Source organism: Pantherophis guttatus, chromosome 4, assembly GCF_059756535.1.
Source record: "Pantherophis guttatus breed Tessera chromosome 4, ASM5975653v1, whole genome shotgun sequence".
Lineage (NCBI taxonomy): Eukaryota > Metazoa > Chordata > Lepidosauria > Squamata > Colubridae > Pantherophis > Pantherophis guttatus.
In genome coordinates this window covers 89,473,020-89,497,023 of record NC_142066.1, presented here as the reverse complement: position 1 = coordinate 89,497,023, position 24,004 = coordinate 89,473,020, and the positions used below count along the sequence as shown (strand labels likewise).

The 24,004-nt window shown below is 38.1% G+C and overlaps 1 protein-coding gene across 1 annotated transcript in view; it reads right to left on the bottom strand.

Moving 5' to 3' along the window:
• Positions 1-13,794: 13,794 nt before the first annotated feature.
• The window catches only part of STAC (SH3 and cysteine rich domain), an 88,858-nt gene continuing 78,648 nt past the window's right edge, over positions 13,795-24,004 (bottom strand). Inside the window, exon 11 of the mRNA XM_087893672.1 lies at positions 13,795-13,893. Within this exon, the coding sequence (XP_087749798.1) occupies positions 13,795-13,893 (99 nt within the window). The remainder of the gene's footprint in view (positions 13,894-24,004) is intronic.

The window sequence follows — 24,004 nt, the reverse complement described above, 5'->3', positions numbered from 1 at the left end:
ATGAGAACAAGAATAAAAGAAAAATACAATGACAGGGATGATAGGCACATTACTGCACTTATGCATGCCCCTTCTACTGACCACTTAAGTATGAAGTAAGTTCCACGGAAGTCAATTTGTGACTGAAACTATGAAAATTTGTAGCTGAGACAACCGGATCAGGTACAGCATTCCAGACTTTGACAACTCTATTACAGAAATCACAATAATATGCATGCATATTATTGTGATTAAAACAAAAAAAAGTCCTTTACAGGTAAAGCATTACTATGTATAATTTTGTATGCAATACCTAGGTCCCACCACAAGTGACACAGTTCTAAGTTATCCAAACCGAGAATTTCGAGCCTAGTAACTGTGTACAGAAGAGTGCAAAACCTTTCTCGTGAAATACTTCTGAACCCGCTCGATTAAATTGATGTCAGATATATGGTAGAGATTCCAAACAGTTGAGCAATACTCTAAGATTGGTCTTGCATACGTTTAATAAGATCTAATTAGTAATATGATTTTCCAGGAAAAAAGCTTTGCAAAATTAAATTTACAACTCAAGGCTTTTTTAGCAATGCTGTTACAATGAACTTTGGAACATAGATCATCAGAAATAAGTACACCTAGGTCCTTGACAAAGTGAGGGTCGTCTGCTAGATCAATATCACTTAGCTTATTCTTGACATTCTGATTACATTTACAATATGCAAGACAGAGCTTTTATTAATCAAAATTTGAAGTTGCCAAATGATGACCATTCAGACACATAGTCAAGATCACTTTGTAAAGGAACTTCCAGTTTGGCGTTGCGGTGGGACAGTTGGGGAATTAGCGGGCTCCGATGAAATCTGTGAAAACCCCGGCTGACAAACTGCTGCTGATGGGTCTTCAGACCAGAACCGTCCTGTAGGGATGGGGAAGAAAGAGAGGCACCTCAGACAACCAAGAGGAACAGGCAAGTTCCTTGGAGGTCAGAGGGAACTCTCTGTGAGTCGGCAGCGGGGGACGGCAGCCATGGCGGCTGTCACGAAGGTGGGATAACCAGACTAAGTATAGAGCTGGAGAGAGGAGAGGAATGGAATGGAGTCTTTTTGAAGCCAGGTGAGTGACAGCCAACCCAGGCTTGAAATAACAACAAGAGAAACATCTTACAATTATAAGACCCCTAATGAGCTAATAGCTAATAGGAGCATGGGGGCAAAGAAGATTTTGAAATGTAACTTTAAAGAGATAAAAACCCAATAGAAAATTGATTTCTGAACAAACTATTTGGGAATTTTAAACAATTAGATATGGTCAAAGGATTGGAAGGAAATAAAGAGACCCTTTCCCCTCCCCCTTTCTTTTTTAAATTGCAAGAAAAACAAAAAGAATGAATAACGAGCTTTAAAAAGAAAAGTGATGTATAAATAAAAGGGGGAAAAAAGGGAAAAAGAAGTGAGCAGAGCTACTTAAATTTGGACTGGACTTTAAATATGACTTGATATTTTTAAACTGAAAAAGGAAAAAAGAAGCTAAGTAAGATCGTGATGTGATTGAAACAAAATGGATACTTGTTAAGCAATTGGAATTGTAGATTGCAGAGAGACAGCATCTGGAGCAAAAAGGAACATTGCAACTTGGTTTTTTGTTTTGGAAAATGGTGAACTTCACAGATAACACCCGTGAGAATTTGTGGAGGAGGATTTTCTTGTCTACAAGCGGTTTGATTTTGGAGGAATAAAAAAATAAAAAGAAGGGAATACAATGGAACTCTTATAATAGGAATAATATTAACTAAAAAGAAAAAGGACATAGGAATCAGAGAAGGAACAAATTGATTTATTTGACTTGGAGAATGGAAATAAGAGGAATGACTATAAAGTCACACAGAGGACAAAAATTTGAGGACATAAAAGTTGAAATGGAGTATACACAAGTGGACAAGAAAATGAAGATGGAGAAATAAGACACAGAAGTGGAAAATAAAGAAGATAAAGATATTATGATTAAATATGAATAAATAACTGAATATGTGAACAGTAATAATAAAAAGGAGGTCTCTAGAGATTATATTGAGATTAACAATAACATAAAAGATGATTATATTGAGATTAATACTAATATAATGATGATTATATTGGGATTAACAGTGAATGATAAAAAAATAAAAGGTTGGAAAATATTAAGGGAAATAAAAAAGTCCAGGATTTGGATTTATAAAATGACTATATTGAGATCAACAAATGTGAGAAGAAATATGTTACAGATATTTAGAAATGAAATATGGATTGAAACTAAAATATATGGAAAATAGACTATATTAAAGAAAAAAGAAAATATAGCAATAAATATAATGAATTAATTTTTTATTAAGATGTTAGAAGGTATTATTTGAGAAAGTTGATGGCTATAATAATTGGGATATTATTTAAATACCTATAACAATTGCAATAATTTGAATATGTTTGAATAATATATTTACAAAAGTAAAAGTTGATTATGTTGGGATTAATAGTAGAATAATAAAAGAAGATTCCTAGAGATTACACTGGGATTATCGGTGAAAAAAAAATAAAGTTGATTATACTGGGATTAACAGTGGAAGGATAAAAGAAAAGGTAAAATTAGATTATATAAAAAGAAAATATATAAATGGAAATAATGAATCAATTTTTATTAAGATATTGGAAGGTATTGTTTGAGAAAATTGATAGCTATAATAATTGAGATATTGTTTAAATATGTCTAACAATTGTAATAATTTGAACATTTTTTACTTAAGCAAAAAAAGAAAAGAAAATTTAAATAGCATTATTTTAATTAAGAACTATGTCTAAATGTTAAATGTTAAATTGCTATATTTTTAAGATTAGAGATAAGATTTAAATTTGATAAATGTACTATGAGTTATTAACTGATTTAAGATTTTAGGTGGGTTAATAGAAGGGTATTTGTTTTGATTAAGTAAATAAGAGTAAACTTTTTTTTAAGATGGCATTAGTTGAATATGTGATTTAAGATTGAGAAATAAGTGTTATGGCAAAAGAGAATATATAAAATTTTGTTAAAGATGACAAAAAATTGTACAAATTGATGACTAGATCAAAGCTCTGTTCCGAGAAGATGTAATTGGTATGTTTGGTTAAAAAAAATAAAAAAAACTTTTTGCAAAAAAAAAAATCACTTTGTAAAACAACAGAATTATCTGTAGTATTAAATAATTTTATGTCATCGGCAAACAGGACACAATTGCTTTTAAATTGATCACATAAGTCATTGATATAGAGCAATAAAAGTCTGGGACCTAAAATGCTGCCTTGTGGAACACCACTGTTACTGAGGCAGGATTAGACAGCGACTTTCCTATTTTGATTTTCTGCAGTCTATTAGACAGGAAAGCGGCAATGCACTTGTGCAAAAGTCCGGAAATGCCATAAGAGTTTAATTTCAACAGCAGCTTATCATGTACTACTGTATCAAAAGCCTTACAAAAATCTATGATTTCATCTTTGTGTGACACATGCACAACAATGACAATTTTCTTCCAAAAGTATGCTTTCAAAGTAGTTTCTTCTGCTTTTTGGTTTAGCCAATGAGAATTATTTTTCCTGACAACATGCACAAAATACACGAAAAATAAAAATGTCTTAAAAGTCATCTATTATCAAAAATTGGTATCTTGCTGTATCCAATGGAACTTAAAAATAATAAATCTAATTTTTCCAAGCATAATAAAGAAAGAGAATTCAACTGTGTTTGACTAAGTTTCAGAAATACTACAGCCAGTGTTTTCAAAGGCTTCTTAAAACAAACTAGTTTTGTACTGATACATTAAAACACATCTATGTAAGCAAATTTAATGTACATGAAAATTATAGACAGATCCTATAAGACCTACTGTCAGCCCTGGAGGCCATCTTTTTCTTTGGATCTTCAGGGCTGCCACATTTAGAGCTGTGGGAAATTGGGAGGGGGGATTGCATGGAGTTGCAGGGATATCTAGCCATAATAACATTCTTTTCTCTGAGAATCAAGGACATCCAGCCTGCACCTGGTGTGGCATGACTGGGAGGCATCTCCGGTTGGGACGGTGCATTGATTGGACCATGTGATGGACATGGTGCAGCAGGAAGGGACTTGGACTTTCTTTTGGGTGGGGAAAACCTGGAAGCTTTCAGATTTGGGTTTTCCCAGATGTGCCAACATGGCATCTCTAATAAAATGGAACTTTGAAAAATTTCTGGCCTTGGAGTCTTCTTTCATTGGGGGTGTTACTTGGAACCCTGACATTAACCCAAATCTGCATTAAAACATCACCCAGCTCCCCAATCTCCAAGGTGCTGTCCAGGGTCCTGAGCCCCAAGCACCAACCTGATACTAAGCGGCATCAAGACTCAGGGAAGATGGAGGAGAAAATGGCAACCACAGAGGGAACCCCAGGGTTGGTTCGATGGTCCACGTCGAGACCCTCTATTCCCCATCTGAATCTGTGGTGAAGGCAGTGGAGGCCGCCAAAGCGGAACACTGACAAGGCACCCAGCCCAAAGAGCCAGTGCCCTGGCAAGCTGCTCAGCTGGATCTCTGTCTATGGGGTGAAGCTGTGGGAGATGACTAGGGTGATGCTGGGGGAACAGCAGATGGGGGTGAGCAGAATGGAGCAGACCCAGTCCCTCAAGTGAAGAGCACTAGAACCAGCTGATCTCAGTGACTCCAGAGAGTGGGGCTTCCTACCACTGATGTGGAGCCAGTCGTTGGCAGGACTATTGGAATGGTTTGGCCAGCTCAGCATGAGCAGCATCGCGCAAACTCCTAGTACCAGCCCACCCGGCTGGATTCTGACTCAGCCCATGTTCACTTTTCTGGGCCAAGGGACTGCAGTGGCACCCAGCAGGGCATCAGCCTCATTCCACTCAGCACGAAGCAGATTACACCCTAGCTTCCTCATCAAGCCCGGTCTATTGGGATGACAGCTCCTGTTGCAGTAGGAACAGTGCAGCAGCAAGATCCATTGGGGCAATCCAGTCTGGCACTATAAAGGACCACAACTGAGAATGCCTAGGCCCAACACCTCCCCTCAGCCGCCAGCCGTCAGACTGCCTCCCGCCAACCAGATTCCTCCTGACTGGGCCTTCAACCCTGGCCAGGAGTGAGTTCAATACCAATGAACTCTAGTCCTGGCTCTGCCGCAGGCCCCAGCCCTGCTGTTGGCCCTGGCCCCACAGCCAGCCCCGGCCCCACAACCGACCTCACCAGCTGTTCCACCTCCATGGTTTAGAGCAATATTCAACGGGACCCCAGAGAAGCTGTCCGACTTCCTCAATCAGGTCTTGTCCCACATTGATCACTATGGGGACTAATATCAGACTGATCTGGACATGATTTCAGCAATTGCAGATGGCATGAATGAAGGAGAGGCAGCAGAATGGATAGATGAACTACATGATGAAGGAGCCCCAGAGCTAGAAGATGCAGATGAGCTTGTCCAACTACTCCAAGGCCAGTTTGAGGACACAGCCCACCAGAAAGAAGCTGAGTCCAGATCAAAGCATCAGAACAAGCAGAGCCAGCCCTCCAAAGAATTAGTGTGGCAATTCCAGAGGCTGGCTGGAAAACTGAGAGACTGGCCTGAATGCCTTCTCATCTATCACTTCAAAGAGGCCCTTAACCTGGACCTCAGACAAGCTGCAGATCAGGTGGGTTCTGGAGCATATACAAGCCTGGTACAACATAGCAGTGGTCTTGGATCCAGAAATCCACTCCCATCAGAAGCCAACTGCTGAGAAACCAGCAAAAAGAACTCTAGGCCACTGAACTCTGGTCAAGCTAATTGACGCGTTGCAACCCACACCATCTGGGATGATCAAGTGTTACTGATGCAGTCAGCATGGGCACAGGGCAACAGAGTGCCTGGCCCCTGCCCCAGTCCCTCAGGTCCAGACCCCCTAAGCACTCCGGGGGAAAAGAACCCCGCGAAGTCACCGGACAAGGGAAGAATTGCCAAACAGGCTGTTGAGGTTCCTCTCCTTCCAACTGGGAATGAGGAAACTCCAGCCAGAGAAACCCTTCCGGGTTCTGCCAAAGAGAGCAGCAGCGAGGATGATCCGATAGTAAGTAAAGCCATCCCCCCCCTTCACTATCAAAACCCGGAAATCGGAGCCCAAAGGGAGGTATAAGCCATCATAGACATTGGCTGTACAGATGCCTGATCAGCCTCCCCATAGTCCAACGTCTAGGGATAGGCACAAGACCACTAGCATGCTCCATCCATTTTGAACAGGTTGATGGGACATTAATAGGTGGAGCCCCTGCCACATTAGTCACATAACTTGTTAGACTGGAGATGGGGTGCTACCGAGAGCTCATGTGATTTGTCATAGCTTCCAAAATGACTGAGTTAATCATATTGGGCCTTGCTTGGCTAGACAAATGGGGACCCACCATCACGTGGGAAGATGGCTACCAAAAGCTAAAAATAGGCATTGGCCAACTGCCACCCATCAAATCAGACAGTTGCCAAAAGGCAACAAACCCCAGCAGCTCCAGCAAACGGGAAACTGCAGCACTCACCACAGACAAATATCCCAGCAGCCCATAGGTGCCAAGGGTATACCAAGATCTGTCAGATGTCTTTAGCAAGCAAGATTGGAACTTCCTCCCCACTCACCACCCAACAGATTGCGCAATTGAGTTCATGCTGGGAGCAAAGCTACCTAAACCAAAGATGTACTCTATGACTCCAAAAGAAATGACCGAGTTAAGAAAATACATCAATGTCAATCTATCACAGGGTTTTATCCAGCCTGCCAAATCCAGAGTGGCAGCCCCCATACTATTTAAAGAGAAAAAAGATTGGGGTGAGTGGGGGATGAGGCTTTGCGTGGCTTTTCATGGATTTAATGCTGTGTGCGTGGAGAACACCTACCCCCTCCACCTCATGAAAGACATGTTAAGTCACTTAGGCAAGGGCAAGGTGTTCACCAAACTGGACCTGAGATAAGCCTATTACCACATACAGATTAGGAAAGGGTATGAATGGAAGACTACTTTCAACTGCTCTCTTGGCAGCTTCCAATTCAAAGTCATGCCATTTGGCCTGCAAGCCCCCCCCCCCGGCAGTCTTTATGCAACTGATAAATGAGGTGCTACCCAAGCATCTATACAAAGGGGCCCTAGTTTACCTAGATGATATTCTCATATTCAGTGAGACTCCAGAGGAGCATGTTAAGCTAGTGCGGCAAGTGCTGAAAAAACTCCTATCCTCAAAGCTTTACTTGAAACTGTCAAAATGTGTATTCCATAAAACCCCCCTAGATTACCTAGGCTATCGAGTGTTAAGTGGAGGAGTGGAGGTGGATCCAGGGAAAGTGAAAGTGGTCCTTAACGGAGCTATTAAAAACAGGGCCTCCTCCCATGAAACCATGACTGATGCAACCGCTTGCCTGGTCAATGGACTGCCAAAGGACCTTTGAAAAATTAAAACAGCTCTTTGCCAAGGAGCTGATCCTTCAACAACCTGACCCAGAGAAACAATTCATCATTCAGATAGACACTAGCGATGTGGCAGTGGCGGCTGTGCTCCTACAGAAGGACTCACAGGGCCAGCTTTTGGCCTGCACATATGTGTCCAAGAAGCTCACTGACACTGAGAGGAGGTGGGCAATTTGGGAGAAAGAAGCCTATGCAGTCTGCTGGGCCCTCCTTTCCTGGAGACATTTTCTTGAAGTGCTGTTTGAGGTTTGGATTGATCACAAAAACCTTGAAGCCCTAAAAAAACCCAGAAAACTCTCTTCCAAACAAATCCACTGGGCACAATACTTCAGGTGGTTTAACTTCAAACTAAAATACATCCCAGTGGGGAAGAACTTGCTAGCTGGCGCATTATCAAGAAAACAGCAGTTCGATAGTCAGAGGGAAGAAGTCATTCATACCTTCATCCTCTCCTCACAACAAGCAGCACATTTTTTCGTGCTCGGGGATTTTTTCATGCCCGGGGACCCTTTGAAGGCATGTTGAGTTTGGAGAGCCACACGAAACAGAGGGGAAGCCCAGGGGACAGCAAGGTGGAAAGCAACCACCTGCTGGAATGAGGGAAACCCTCTTTAACCCAGCATGAAAGTGTCTTGTCATGTCATTTTGACATGGCGAACTTGAGGCTGTGACAAGTCACAATAGACTTTTTTTTTTTAATTTGATTTATATGCCGCCCTTCTCCGGAGACTCAGGGCGGCTTACAATGCGTTAAGCAATAGCCTTCATTCTTTTGTATATTTTTATACAAAGTCAGCATATTGCCCCCACAAACTGGGTCCTCATTTCACCTACCTTAGAAAGGATGGAAGGCTGAGTCAACCTTGAGCCTTGGAGAGATTCGAACCAGCAGAAATTGCAGGCAGACTTGGAAGAGAAAATGTTATTAGCAGACTATGTCCATTTTCATTTGTGAGGAACTCCCATACATGCAGTGGCTTGAACTGTCAAAGTGAGTAACTTTAAAATATTTGGCAAAGAGGAAGGAAACTCCAGCAGAAAACTAGCAGCAATTTAAAGAGAAGAGCTGTGACTTACTAAAAAACAACTGCCAAGAGAGAGGAGCTAAAAGAAAGAAGAGATTGGAAAAAGACTGTAAAAGTGAGAGCAAAAGAGTGTAAGACAACTGAGGACAGAAAAGAGAAGAAGAAGGAGAGAAGCAGAACCTACGTCTTGGTAACCAATAAGAGAATCAGGGGATTGAAAAAGGCGATTCAGGATTGAAGAAGAATGGGTGACCAGAAAGCACGAGAGTGAAAGGAGAGGAGCCTGGAGAGGAGTGGACAGCAGACAGAGCCGGGAATAAACTGGTGAGGACAGGGTCCGGTGGAGGAGAACTGCAATATACGACGAAGAAGTGAAAGGTGAGTGTTTTGGGTAATCTGGAGCTTAATAGTGAAAGTAAAGACACAAAAAAGAGACAGTGAGAGGGCGGAGAGGAGAAGAGAAAGCAACTGTTGGAGTTGAGAGATCTGGACATAACACTGAGTGGCTAAGCAGAAAAATTGACAGAGGCGGAGTGGATAACGAGGGCGACACTTACTAAGATCATTGAAAAACCCGGAGACTATAATATTTAAACAGCAGAGTCGCCTGATTCTGAGTATCAAACAGATTGCTACTTTGTATATTGTGAAAAATACCCTGATTAATACAATTTCCTTGAATATTGCTTTTGTGTATTGCTCCCTTAGCAAGATTGTACTTACAGTAATACATAATTATATCTATATTAATTACAGATATTTAGATTGTATTGAAGGTACTTTATTTAAAATAGAATTATTTATAATCAATATTTATTGGAAATTATATTTACTATAATTAATTTACTTTAATTAATTAAATCAACTTAATTGGTTGAATATAGAGGAAATATATTTAGTGATTTCTAGTTATATTGTATTGTACTGTACACTTTTATGTTGCTTTATAGTTACAGGGCATTGGGAAGACATTTAATAATCATTAGCAACCTATCAGTGGTTTAATTTAATCTATTTAAACAAAAGAATTATAGATATAAAAGAAGTAATCTCAAAGGATAAAAAGAAACTATTAATATTTATAAAAGTGGTGAATGGCAATTTGGGAAAAGATTTACAAAATTTTGGGGGAACAAAAGAGAATTTTAAGAGAAATTACAGGCATTACCACTACAACACTGAGGGCAGGGAAAAAGACAGCATCCAACCTGATGGTGGTGACAGCTTCTCCGTCAACTCAGAGATCGATAGAAGAGATGCTACCTATGGAAAAATAAAGTTCTAGCTTGACTTCCCAAATAATGCAATCTATCCTTTTAACAATACAGGTTAACGATACACCATGGTTAAACTCCAGGAGATGATGACAAAAAATCATGGAGAACTGAAAACCGATATACAGAATTTGGACAATAAATTTGATACAATTCAAGAAGTGATACAAAGGAATGAATGAAAAATTAAGTCAGTGGAAATGAAAACTGAGGAAATGGGGAAAAAAAACTAGAACAGATGAACCAAAAAATGATGGCTGTAAATAAAGATCTGGAGAGTTCACTGATACACCTTGAAATGAATAGAACCTCTTTTTACTTGAGGTTCCAAAATGTTGTGGAAATGAAAGAAGAAGACCTGGGAGGGGTAATGGTGGGATTGATTGCAGAAGCCCTCCAGAAGGGAAAAAAATGAGATTATAAATGAGTTGGACAAAGTTTATAGACAAACAAAGATGCAAAACACCATCACCTGCCCAGAGAAGTACATATCAGGTTTGCACGAAAGAAGGTCAGAGATATTATCTATAAAATTACAAGGGATGAACCTATGATTTATAATGGAAAAGAAATCATAATGTTGAAGCAGATCCCTAGGCAGATTCAGGAACAGAGGAAAGACTACTGGTTTCTAGCATCTCTGCTGATTAAGAAGAACATATTATTCTGATGGATCAACCCAGAAGAAATATCGATATCCTGGCAGGGCAAAAGAATTAAAGTTGATGATTTAGACAAAGCCCAAGAATTATACGATCAACTGATGGGGATGGAGGAAGACTTAAGTAGCAGAGAGAAATTGGAGACAGCTAGTCTAGAAGAACAGAGACAAGAATCCAGAGGTGAAGAGTTGAAGGAAAGAAGCAAGGTGATAAAAGAGAACCAAGAAAAAAAAAGAGGTACTAAGACTAGGGCACAAAGAACTACTAGAACAAATAGAAATCACAGATCGGCGGACAACTAGGAAAATGGAGAAGGAAACCCAACTATTGTCAATAAATGTGAATGGATTGAATGATCTTGTGAAAAGGAAAAAAAAAATACTCACAAAATTGGTGAAGCAGTATGTAGATATTATATGTCTCCAGGAGGTGCATATCAAAAAACAAGACCAGAAATATTTAGAATATAACAAATTGGGGAAATTATTCTCAGCGGTGGCAGAAGAAAAAAAGAGAGGGGTGGTGGTATATATTAGAAAAGAAATAAAAGCCAACCTAGTTTATGCTGATCCTAAGGGAAGGGTATTATTGCTCAAATTAATATTAGGGGAAAATAAAATGCTATTAGCTAATATATATGCCCCCAATAAAAATCAGAGGGAGTTTTATAAGAAAACCCATGAAAGGATTATTGAGACAGGTTGTAAAAATATGTGTATAGTGGGGGACTACACTGGAGTAGTAAATATTAAAAAAGATTATGTTAGTGATAAGAAAAAGCAAAAAAAGAGGATTGTATTACCAAAACACTTTTTTTGATATGGTTGAGGAGTTGAATTTGATTGATGTGTGGAGAACTTTAAACCCCAATGGGAAGAAATTTACCTTTTATTCTAATCCTCATTAATCTTTTTTCGAGAATTGACATGGTATGGGTGAACAGGGAATTAACTAAGGAGATAGAAAAAGTAGAGATTCTCCTGAACACTTGGGTGGACCATAACTCTCTGAAAATAACATGGAGAGGTCAAAAGAGAAAAACTAAAATATGGTCTTTGAATCCGCAGATATTACAAGAAAATGAATACCTCCAGAAGATTAAAAAAGAATTGACCCTATTTCTTGATGTAAACAAAAAACAACACACCTCCCTACAAAATTTATGGGATACACTGAAAGCGTACACAAGAGGAATAACATTAGCTTACATATCAAAGAGAAATAAGGAGAAACAGAAACAACAGGACACATTACTGAAGGAAATAGGTCAGCTAGAAAAAAAAGCTCCAAGTAAAGCCAGGTGATGAACAAACCAATGAAATGTTAACATTAGCCAAACATAATTAAACTTAATAGAACAAGCAGAGTATACTAAATAAATAAATAAATAAATAAATAAATAAATAAATAAATAAATAAATAAACGAAACAATATCTTTTTGAAAATGCATATAAGCCAGGGAGGTGGTTGGCATACAAATTAAAAAAAGAAAAAGGAAGTAGGATAATACAACAGTTGCAGGATGAGGTAGGGAATTTACAAAATAAGGAAGAAGAAATAAAAAAGATTGCATTAATATATTTCGAGAATCTATATAGACAAGAGGAAATTAAGACAGATAAAATAAATGACTATTTAAAAGAGGAAAGTACGCCTATATTTGGAGGAAGAAAAGAGAATGTTGTTAAATAATTCCATCTATGGAATTAAAAGAAGCGATTCAAAGACAAAAGAATAATAAGACTCTGGGACCAGATGGTCTGCCAGGGGAATTTTACAAAAACACGGGGGAACTAATAGAACCAATACCTTTAGAATTGTATAACGAGGTTTTGTTGGAAGCAAAAATGCCCATTTTGTGGAGGGAAGCATACATCATGGTGATTATGAAAGAAGGTACCAACCCAAATCAAATTGGTATTACATGATTTGACAAATTAGAGAAATGAAATTAGGAGAAAAATTTGAACAAATGCTTGAAGCAATATATTCTTCCCCAAAACCAAGTATTATAATAAATGGAGATATTACAAGGCCATTTGAAATAATGAAACTAGTCCACCAGGGATGCCCACTGTCACCTCTGCTCTTCATTCTGACATTAGAGTTGTTATTAATGAAAATTAGAGCAAACCCAGAGATTAAAGGAACCAAAATCAGAAAGGAAGAGTTTAAAATACAGGTGTTTGCAGACGACCTGGTATTTTTTATTGAGGATCCAAGGGAGACAAGTCCTATCTTTATACAAGAAATAGAGAAATTCGGAGAAGTATCGCGCCTTAAAATTAATAAGACAAAAGCAAAAATGATAGTTAAAAATGTAACATTAAAACAGAAAAGGGAATTAGAGGAAGAATTGGACTACAAAGTACGAAAAAAATTAAATACTTAGGAATTTGGCTGACAGTGAGGTGTTCCTCAATTAAAGAAGACAACTATGTGAAATTAATACAACAAATAAAATTGGATTTGGAAAGATGGGGGCACTACAGCTATCTATACTAAGTCGAATTGCAACCATCAAGATGAATATTTTGCCAAAATTACTCTACCTTTTTCAAACTATATCTATAAAATTGGAGAAGAAATTTTTTATGGATTTGAATAGAATTACAACAAAATTTATATGGGCAGGTAAGAAAGCAAGAATAAAATTAACAGATCTCCAGGATAGTAGAATCAGAGGTAGCTTTGGGCTTCCAGATTGGCGACTATACTATAAAGTGGCAACTTTAGTATGGTTCAGGGAGTGGATTAATTTGAGAAACAGAAGATTACTTATATTGGAAGGACATGATCTACAAAAAGGATAGCATGCCTTCTTATGGGATAAGGAAAATAAATCTCATTTATATATTTTTAGACATAAAGTAAGGAAGCTCTGATGCAAATATGGCAAGAGACTAAGAGAAAGCATATGAAACTCCCCAGTTGGTTATCGACAATGGAAGTGTTGCTCCACCCTAACACTCTGGATATAGGTAAAATGGTCAAATACAATGAAATCCTAGACAGCCAAGGGAATCTAAAAAACAGGCAGAAATTGGAAAAACAGGGCATAATTATAGATTGGTGGCCTTATTTGCAACGTCAATCATGGTACAAAAAAGATAAAGATGAGTATGGAATTGAGATCGTGCCACAACAATTGGACAAATTATTGATTGGCCCAGATGAAAAATTGATAACAAAATTTATAATTACTTATTAGAATTTGATAGAGCTGAAGATAGAGTAAAGGGAGTTATGATAGTGTGGGTAAAAAATGTCGGGCACAGTACTGAATTGGAGGATTGGAAGAAAATTTGGAATAGAAATGATAAGATAACTAAATCTGCAAAGTATAAAGAGAACCAATATAAAATGTTCTATCACTGGCACTTGGCACCGTCTATACCCAAATTTAAGCCTGAATTGTTGGAAATGTGGTCAAAAACAAGGTACCTCTTATCATACATGGTGGTTGCACCCTGAAACGAAAAAATATTGGAAGAAAATACATAGGTGGTTACAGGAATTAACAGGACATCAAATAGAATATACCCCAAACTATTTCTCCTAGGGATAGTTAAAAGGAAATACGACCAAAAAAACAACAATATATATCATTTTACATATAATAACCGCTGCAAGGATAGCTTTTGCGCAATGCTGGAGAAATACAAACATCCCTTCCAAAGGCTTAGTACTTAAAAAAATATTTGATTGTGACTTCTGGTGGCACCGTAGGCATTGAAGACGCTCCTTTGTGAGCGCCAGCCCCGCGATCGTGTAAAGCCACTAGAACAGCACAAATCAGCTGTCTAGCAGCTTGGAAACTTTCTCCTCAGGAAAAGGGGAGGAAGAGAGCAGACGGGTAGAGCTCCCCAAGAGCCCCAGGAACAATTCTGGGGCTCAAAGGGTGAGAGCTCCCTGGAAGCCCGACAGACCTCCGGATCCGGGACGTTTCTGCTTTAAGCAGAACAAGACGCCACGACCACCCCTGCAAACAACGCTTTGAATAAAACATTGGATTTGGAAACAGGCTGAGCAAAGCCAGGAGAGATCAGATTTGCAAGTACTAAACTTTAACTCTAAATGTGTATTACTTCCTTCTGAGTTATTAAGGGAAGAAAGTGAAAGCAAGATGGCGAGTGAGTTCTAATGGGGTGTGAAAGTGAAAGTTAAAAGGAAAGTTTTGTTTAGCGCTGGCAGCCCCTGTCTAAAACTAGAGATCTTTGCTTTGAAAGAAAGAAGATTTAAAGGCTAAAAAGACTATAGTAGTGATTTTAAAAAACTATTGATATTATTTAAGAACTGGAAATTTTTGGACCTGGTGGATTTGTTGTTCTGGTTGCTGAATAAATTCAAATTGAAAACTAAAAATGGCTTCAAAACAAATAAAAACTGTTGCCTCTAAAAGCGCTGGGAGCTCGCCAGCTCAAACGTCCAAATTGCAATCTCTCGCTGTTCCAACGGAACCACCAATAATAAGACTTGAAATGTTGCAGGAAGCTCAACATTCTGTTGAGAAAAGCCTCTGTTACAGAGAAAAAAATTACTTCTGTGTTTGAGGATAAAATTCGAAATGTCACTGATGAGATGGCTGAAATTAAAGAGTTTATTCAAATTCAAAATCAGGAGATTAGAGAAGATATTGTCATGGCAGTCCAAGATCTGGCAAGCCATATTGAATCATTAGATGAAAAAGTGGAAGAAATTAAGCAGTCTAATGTGAATTTGGAAAATAAAATGGGAGAGGTTCAGAATAAGATGGAAAGAGCAGAGGCCGACGTAACAATGATACAATATAGAAACATGGAATTTGTTTTGAGAATAAGAGGTCTGAAGGAAAATAAGCAAGAGAATTTGAGAGATTTTTGCAGAAGCATTTGCACAGATAACGGGAGAACAAAAAGCAAATTTTGAATGGCAAATTGACAAATTTACCGTGTCAATTCATGGGTTGCCAGACAGAAACATTTACCAAGAGACATTGTAGTCTATTTTGCTACAAGGAGGATACGCAATGGAATTTTACAAGCCACTTTTAAAAACAAACTTCAAGTGGAGGGGCAGGAGGTTTTAATACTGAAAGAAATCCCCCCCCAAAATGTTGAGAGCCAGAAGAGATTACGCCTTTCTGGTGGAAGAACTGAGAAACCGTCAGATACAGTACAGATGGGAGGTTCCAGCTGGACTAGTGGTGAACTATTCAGGAGAAAGATATCGTCTTAATTCAGTGTGGAAGGCAAGAGATTTTTACACCAATGTACTAAAGGCTGGATGCCCACAGTCCCCAGAAGCTAGAAGGAAGATGGAAGCAGAGGGGGCAAGAAAGGGGGAGAAGGAAGAATCACTGGCACAGGCCCAAAGAGGAGCTTTGATTATTCAAGAAGATTTAATACAACTTTCAACTACTGCTCAAGCTTTGGAGGTATTTGAAAAAAATAGAAGAACCTAAGGATCAAAGACAAACCCGAGTGGCAGCCAAGTGTCAAGAACAATTAAGAGTGCAGCAACTGTTACTTTATTTATTTTTTTTATTACAAAAGTTTTACAATTACATTTTCACCCCTTTTCCCCCCCACCACCACCCACCCCAAACTTCCCAACCTCCCTAACCCTCCCTAACCCTCCCCTCCCCCCAGACTTCCCTATATTATACTCGTATCTGGTAAAGAAAGATAAAAAGAAAAAGAAAAAAAACCCCTTAATATAAAACTTGTGTAAAAACTTGAACCCCTCCCTCCCCTTTATAATTTTTCTTTTTACCCTCGTTCCATTAAAATATTTCTAATACATTATTTTCAAATAAAAGCTATTTGATACTTTCTAGTTTGATATTTGTTCTGAACATATTCTATCCACCTTTTCCATTCCCATTCATAAGTCTCTTGTGAACAATCTTTTAAGTATGCTGAAATCTTCGCCATCTCTGCAAAACTGGCCATCTTCAAAGTCCATTCCTCAATAGTGGGCAAAGCTTCATTTTTCCAATATTTACCTATCAACAATCTTGCTGCTGTTATCATATACAATATCAGTTTTGTTTCACCCGATGTAAAACCCTTAACTATACCCAATAAAAACAATTGTGGAGAGAATTGAATTTTTTTCTTCAAAACATTCTGCATGACCCACCAAATTTTTATCCAAAAAGCCTTAACTTTCCTACAGGTCCACCAAACATGATAATACGTAGCATCCAAACATTCACATCTCCAACATTTTGGCTGAACATTAGGGTACATACATGACAACTTTTTGGGATCTAAATGCCATCTATAAAACATTTTATAGAAATTTTCCCTCAGGTTCTGCGACTGTGTAAATTTAACATTCTGAACCCAAATTTTTTCCCATGTTTCCAACATCACTGGTTCTTCAAAATTTTGTGCCCACTTAATCATACAATCTTTAACTAATTCAGTTTCTGAATCCCTTTCTAACAAAACATTATAAAGCCTTTTGATATGCATTGGACCTTTCTCTTTTATATGTCTAACCAATTCTTCCTCATGCAACATAATACCAGTTTTTTGGTCCTCTTTCCATCTCAATTGTAATTGATTATATTGTAACCAAGTTAAATTAATCCCTTCATCCAACAGTGTCTGCAATGTCTTCAGCTGCCATCTGCCCGCATCTGTAAAAAGAACCTCTTTGTATAACCCCCCCCCCCCGAGTGACATTATATTTGTATTCCACAAAATATGACCAAGATCCAGCCATAGCGGTATTTTATAATCCCATTTGAATCGGTGCTTCTTCCAAACTCTCATCAAGGAGTCTCTAAGTATATGACTTTTAAATACTTTATCAACTTTGTCATCATAAAATAAGTAAGCATGCCATCCAAATTCAAGATCAAAACTTTCTGCATTCAGTATTCCAGCCTTTTTCCTTCCAAACCAATCACTTGTTAAAGTTAAAGCTGCTGCATCATAATATAACTGTAGGTTTGGAAGTTTAAGACCTCCTCCTTCTGGAACATCTTGCATAATTTTCAATTTCACTCTCGGCTTTTTCTCGTTCCAGACGAACTTATTCACTCCAGTTTGCCAAACTTTCAATTGTTTATCACTTTTAAGCACCGGAATCATTTGAAACAAAAAAAGAAATCTTGGCAAAATGTTCATCTTAACTGCTGCTATTCTTCCAAGTCGAGACAGCTGCAGTTTTTTCCAAGTCTCCATGTCTTTCTGCACCTCTCGCCACAACACCTCATAATTATTTTGAAACAATTTCATGTTTGATTCTGCAACCTGAACTCCTAGGTATTTTACCTTTGGTACAATCTCAAAACCTGCCCTCCTTTCAAGCTCATGTTTACGATCTTGTGTCATGTTTTTAACTATCATTTTAGTCTTTTTTGGATTCAGTCTAAAACCTGAAACTTTACCATAGTCTTGTATAATGTCCTTCATCAGGATTATTGATTCCATTGGTTGTGATAGGGTAACAACCAGATCGTCTGCAAATGCCTTTATTCTGTAATCCTCTTGCCTAATCATTATACCTTTCAAGATATTAGAGTCCCATATTGTATTTAGCAAGACTTCTAGTGTTAAAATAAATAAAAGTGGGGACAACGGACATCCCTGTCTTGTTCCTTTTTCAATTTTGAACTCTGTTGTCAAACTTCCATTAATAATGATCTGTGCCTTTTGCTCTTGGTAAATTGCTGAAATCGCCTGTATAAATTGATCCCCAAAATCCATCTTTTTAAAAGTCTTTAGTAGAAAATTCCAATCCACTCTATCAAAGGCCTTCTCTGCATCCAAAAAGACCAGCACTGCAGGAATCTGTTTATTCTTCTCAAGATATTCCAATAAATCTATTACTTGCCTTACATTGTCCTTCATGTGTCTGCCCTCGATAAATCCCACTTGATCATCATGAATCACCTTTTGAATTACTGGCATCAACCTGTTGGCTAATACTTTCGCATAGATTTTATAGTCTGTATTCAAAAGAGATATTGGTCTGTAGTTCTCTGGTTTTTTAGGACCGACTTGTTCTTTTGGTATCAAAGATATGTAAGCTGTTGTCCATGATGGGGGTATTTTACCCCCTTGTTGAATATTGCAAAATAAATCTCTGAGTTGTTCCACCATTTCAGCTTGCAAAGTTTTGTAATACACTGCGGTCAAACCATCCGTACCAGGAGCTTTGGCTGTTTTTAACTGTTTAATTGCTACTATTATCTCCACCTCTGTTATAGGATAATTCATTCTTTCCTTTTGTTGAACAGTAATTTTTGTAACTCTTTTATCGTTTAAATATTTTTCTATAAGTCCATTCTGCACCTCCTCTTTGGCGTATAGTTTGGTATAATAGTCCACAAAAGCTTCTTTAATTAATTTTTGTTGAAAAATTTCTTTCCCTCCAATATCAATACTATCAATAGTCCGTATACTTTGTTTTTTCCTCAATGTGTAAGCCAACCATCTGCCCGGTTTATTAGCGTTACAAAATGTATTGTGCTTCGCATATTGTAGGTTTGTTGCAACTTGTTCCGCCATAAGCATTTGGAATTGGTCTTTCAAAAGTTTTGTAGCACCACATATTCTTTCATCTGTTGGATTTTTAATAAGTAACTGTTCTTTATTCTTTATTTCTATTTCCAATTCAGATCTTTTCTTTTGTCGAAACAGTCTATGTTTAGAGTTCATGTGGATAAGCACCCTTCTCATATAGGCTTTACTTGCATCCCACACAATTTCTATTGGGGTACCTTTATTCAAGTTTATTTCAAAAAATTCTTTCAAGTGCTTTTTAAGTTCTGTTGTGTTTTTTTCATATCTAAACAAGTTCTCATTTACTCTCCAAGAACGTCTCTCAATCTTATCCATCTCAATTTCTATCCATACTGGGCTATGATCAGTCAAAGTTCTTGGAAAAATCTTTGTTCTTTTTGTCTTGACAAGTAAGTCATCTGACAACAAAATGAAATCAATCCTAGAGAAGGATCTATGTCTGAGTAAAAAGTATAGTCCATATAGTTCTTTTGGATTATGTATTCTCCAAATATCTTTTAGTTCCAAATCTTTCATATCAAAAAAGGTCTGAGGTAACCTAATCCTAGATTTCGCTGAGCTCCTTTTGTCTAATTTAGAGTCTATTACTCCATTCCAGTCTCCCATGATTAAAATAGATCTATAGTCCCATTGTAGTATTTTAGTATGTAACATTTTATAGAAATAATCCTGTTGTTGGTTGGGAGCATAAATTCCTATCAAAAGAATTTGGCCATATGTTGTAAATAATTCAATTGCTACAAACCTACCATCTTCATCTGTTTCTATAACTTTAGCCGTAAATTTCTTATTAACATAGATAACCACACCATTCTTTTTTTGCAACGTTGAAGATATAAAATGTATTCCTAATTTGGAGTTTATCAAGTATTTTTGATCTTGAACTGTAATATGTGTTTCTTGTAGACAAATTATATCATTATTAAATTGTTTCAAATATGTAAATAATTTCTTCCTTTTCTGTGCTGAATTCAACCCATTCACATTCCAAGATAAACACTTAAGCATCATCTTCATCTTTCTGGAGCAAAGAGCAGAATAACCGAATATCATCCAAAATCTTCGGAGTCGCTCCCCCCATGGCTCCAGTCTCTTGTGTAGTAGTCTTGTCTCCCTTCTTGTCTTGTCTTTCCTGTTGTTGTTGTTGCTTTTGTTTAAGTAATTTAGATTGAGCTCGAGTTATACGTTGATCCTTAACTTCGATCATCCGAACCGGGTCCAAGATTGGAGAAGATTCCAGCAGAGGCTCATCCAGAAAACCTCCTTCTGCGCCTTGCACTTCCTCTGGTTGCTTAGACTGTTCTTGCAATTCTCGTTGAGGTTGCTTCTCATCACTCTCCTTAATGTCCAAAACTGTAGATGTACGTGGGGATGGTGTTCTTTCCTTAAGAGTAGTAGTATAGAAGTGCTCTGCCTTCTCCACGGTGTTCAAACGATATCTTTCTCCCTTGTATCTCAAAATTATACCAACTGGGGCGTCCCACCGAAATGATATCTGTAGATTTTGCAATTCTTTAACAAGAAAACCGAATTCTTTTCTGGTTTTCAACATTTTAGGAGGTAATTCTTTATAAATTCCAATTCGTGAGCCCCCCACTTGCACAGAGGTGTAAAAGGATTTTTGCAGGATGTCATTTCTTATTTCTCTGTCTGTAAAATATATGACCACATCTCTGGGCAATTGTCTTTGTCTGGCCACCCAAGAATTTGCTCTGTAAATTTTATCTATTTTGTGAAAAACCACATCAGGATTAACTTGTAAGATCTTGGCCAGAGCCTCAGAACAAACCTGTCTCAAATCCTGTCTATCCTCTTCTCGAATTCCTCGAAGCCGAATTGCAAACTCCATTGCCCTGAATTGTACCATCACAATTTCATTTTCAATTCTCTGCATTTTATTGTCAACATCAGCAATTTTATAATCATTGTCTTTCATCTTAACATTAACTTCTGATTTAAATTCTTCAACTTTAGAATCAACTTTAATAATAAATTCTGCCAGGCCAGATGCCACTTCTGATATTTTTTTGGTCACCTTATTTGGATTCTGTTTCACCATATCTTTAACTTCATTAATTTCCTGCATAAATTCCTGGTGTGACTTTTGAAGTTTATCATCTATCTCCTGTTGAGATTTTTGAAATTTATCATCCAGAATTTTAGAAATAAATTCTTTTAAATCTCCCACATCAAAATCTTTTTTCTGAGTCTGTGTCTATTGTTCAGGGGGAGGCTGTGTTTTATGTGTGGGAGATCCACCCCCTGTTGCCTTTGCTTCCTGCTTCTTTGAGGCCATCCTGCCACGTAAGCTAGTTTTACTAAAAAAGGAAGTTCTTCTTCCTCTCCCACCTCCACAAAGACTTCTAAAAAAGTCCCCCAGATTTATTCAAATAAAAACTAAAGTAAAGCAAAGTCCAGTATTGAAAAAGGAGAAATTTCTCTCTTATTCTCTTGTTACAAGCGAAGCAACTTTGTAGCAACTTGGTAACTTTGTAACAGAGCAAGATGACTTCACCAATCCACACTTGCTGGCTCGTTAACTCTAATACTGAGCGCCATATTTTTTCAAGTCACTTTCACTCATTCGCATTTTTTCTTAAATTGAAAAGTCAACAAAGCACTAATACTTGCGATTCCAAGTTTCAGGGTTCAAGTGTATATCCGCTGCTTGTTAAAGTTGGTTCCTTTCGCTTTAAATGTTTACTGCAGCCGGCTTGTTCTGCAAAAGCAGAATCGTCCCACGCCGCCCGGAGTCTCAGCAGGTTGGGAGGGAGCCGCGCCTGTTTCCTCCCCAGAAACAATTCCCTGGGGGGTTACAGGGGCTCGACCTGTGCCCTGCTATCTCTCCTCCAACAATCCTCAGGATTTTGAAGTTTTCGAGCCGCTTCTCGATCGCAAAGCGGCTCTACAGGCGGCGGGGCTGGCGGTCCTTAAAAAGGCACCGTCGTCGCCGAAGGCTAGCAAACCGGAAGTCCAGCAACTGTTACTTTAATTCGAGGATCTAACCCAATAACTGGCATAGATCATAGATATTTTTAACATTAATTATTTATTCAGAACATCTTATTCTAATCACAGGTGATCTACTGGAACTACAACTGGACTTCGAGGCAGTCCCTTATATACCTAGGAGGCAGAGTCAAGGTAAGGAGGGGTTAAGGTAAGTGGGGGTGGTTTTGTGTTAACTCTTACTTTACCATGCTGTTAGTCACATACGTTATGGGTTAGGCATTTATATGTGACAAAACCCCCTCTAAAATGCCTAACAGATAATGGATTTAGTCTTGACCAGGAGAAGGATGTATTATAAGTGAATGCATAATTTTGATGTTAAATAAGCATGTTGTTTATTCTGCAATGGTTTTGTGAGGATGTCAGCAGTCTGTTCTTCAGTCTTGCAATGCGTGGCTTTGATGAATCCAATGTTCAAAAGTTGTCTGACATGTTTGTGTTTGATGTCAATATGTCTTGACCTTTGGCCTATAGCATCTGCTTTGGATATATCGATGGCCACTTTATTGTCCTCGTATATAATGATTGGGTATGTTGGTTCAGCCCAGATGCTGGATAGTTAGTAATCAAACCAGGTTAAGTTATTGGCTGCCTTGGACAAGCATATGTATTCTGCTTCAGCAGTGGATGTGGCCACTAAGTTTTGCTTGCCTGTATACCAATGCACTGGACTTTTATTGATGAAAAAAATATATCCAGATGTACTCTTTCTGCTCTTCACATCCCCTACCCAGTCAGCGTCGGCGTAACAAGTTAGAATTGGTTCCTTAGATTTTTCTGGTTCCCGATAAAGACAAGCATCTAAACTATATTTTAGGTATCTGAGTATTCATTTGATGGCTTCCCAGTGATATACGTTGGGTTTGCAGACATGTCTGGATAGGAGGTTGATGTCTGGCCTTGTCCAGTTTGCTAAATACAGTAAAGACCCCAGGATGGACCTATAGAGTGTGTTATCATTGAATGTGTTGGTTTCATTATACATATTCTTTAAAGAAGTCCGGTTGCATTGGTGTTTCACAGGGCTTTGCATCCATCATACTGCATTTATGCAAGAGCGCTAGGATTTTTTCTTTCTGTGAAAGTCGAAATCCTTTTTCGGTTTTGTTGATTAGGGGTTAAGAAGTTAGTTTGTATGGACAAGACATAGTTCTCAAATCTTTTAGGAGTTTGATTCCTGTTCATTCTAATTGGTCTGTCTGGTTGCATCTCTGTTTCGTGCAAATATCTGGCTTCCTTTTTTGAGAGTGTGACTAACTTTATGATTGGGTGATTTTCTTTCCATTCCCTGGTATTTACTTCTTGGTGTTTAGGTTTGTGTTTCCTTTGTTCCCTATTCCCTGTCACTATTTGAGAGGTCTCACTTAGTTTATCATTTGTTTGTCAATGATTGTAGTGTACTTCATTTAGGTGTATCTTTGACCAGTTGGCATGTTCATGAAAAACTGTTGTTCTGGATATTATAAATCTATTGTGTTTGTCTACGAATCTGAACCCCTTTGTTTCAGGTTCATATCCCATAAACCTCAATCTTTTTGATACCTTGTCCCCCTTATGTCGTAGTTGTTTTGGTATGTGCACATCTGCTATGACTCCAAATATGTGTAAGTGTCCTATCTTTGGTTTCCTCCCATACATTATTTCATAAGGGGGTTTGTCTATCACACTAGACCATAATCTATTTATTGTATAGTTGGAATAAATGAGTGCTTCAGCCCAAAAAAATTGCCCCAAACCTGCATCTTCCAGAACACACCTGATCATGGTTTGTAGTGTGTTGTTCCTGCGTTCTACAACTCTGTTTTGGAAGGCAGAAAATGGTGAGGAAGTGAAGTGTATTATCCCTTGCATCTTTAGCCAGTTTGAAAAATCCCTTGATAGGAACTCAGATCCCCTGTCTGTCATTATTTGCTTAATTTTGGTGTTGTGCTGAACCTCCACTTTCTTATAGAAATCCCTAAACTTCTGGTATACCTCGTTCTTATGGTTGAAGGTGTACACATATCCATAATGACTGAAGTCGTCCACAATGGTCAAAAAGAATCTT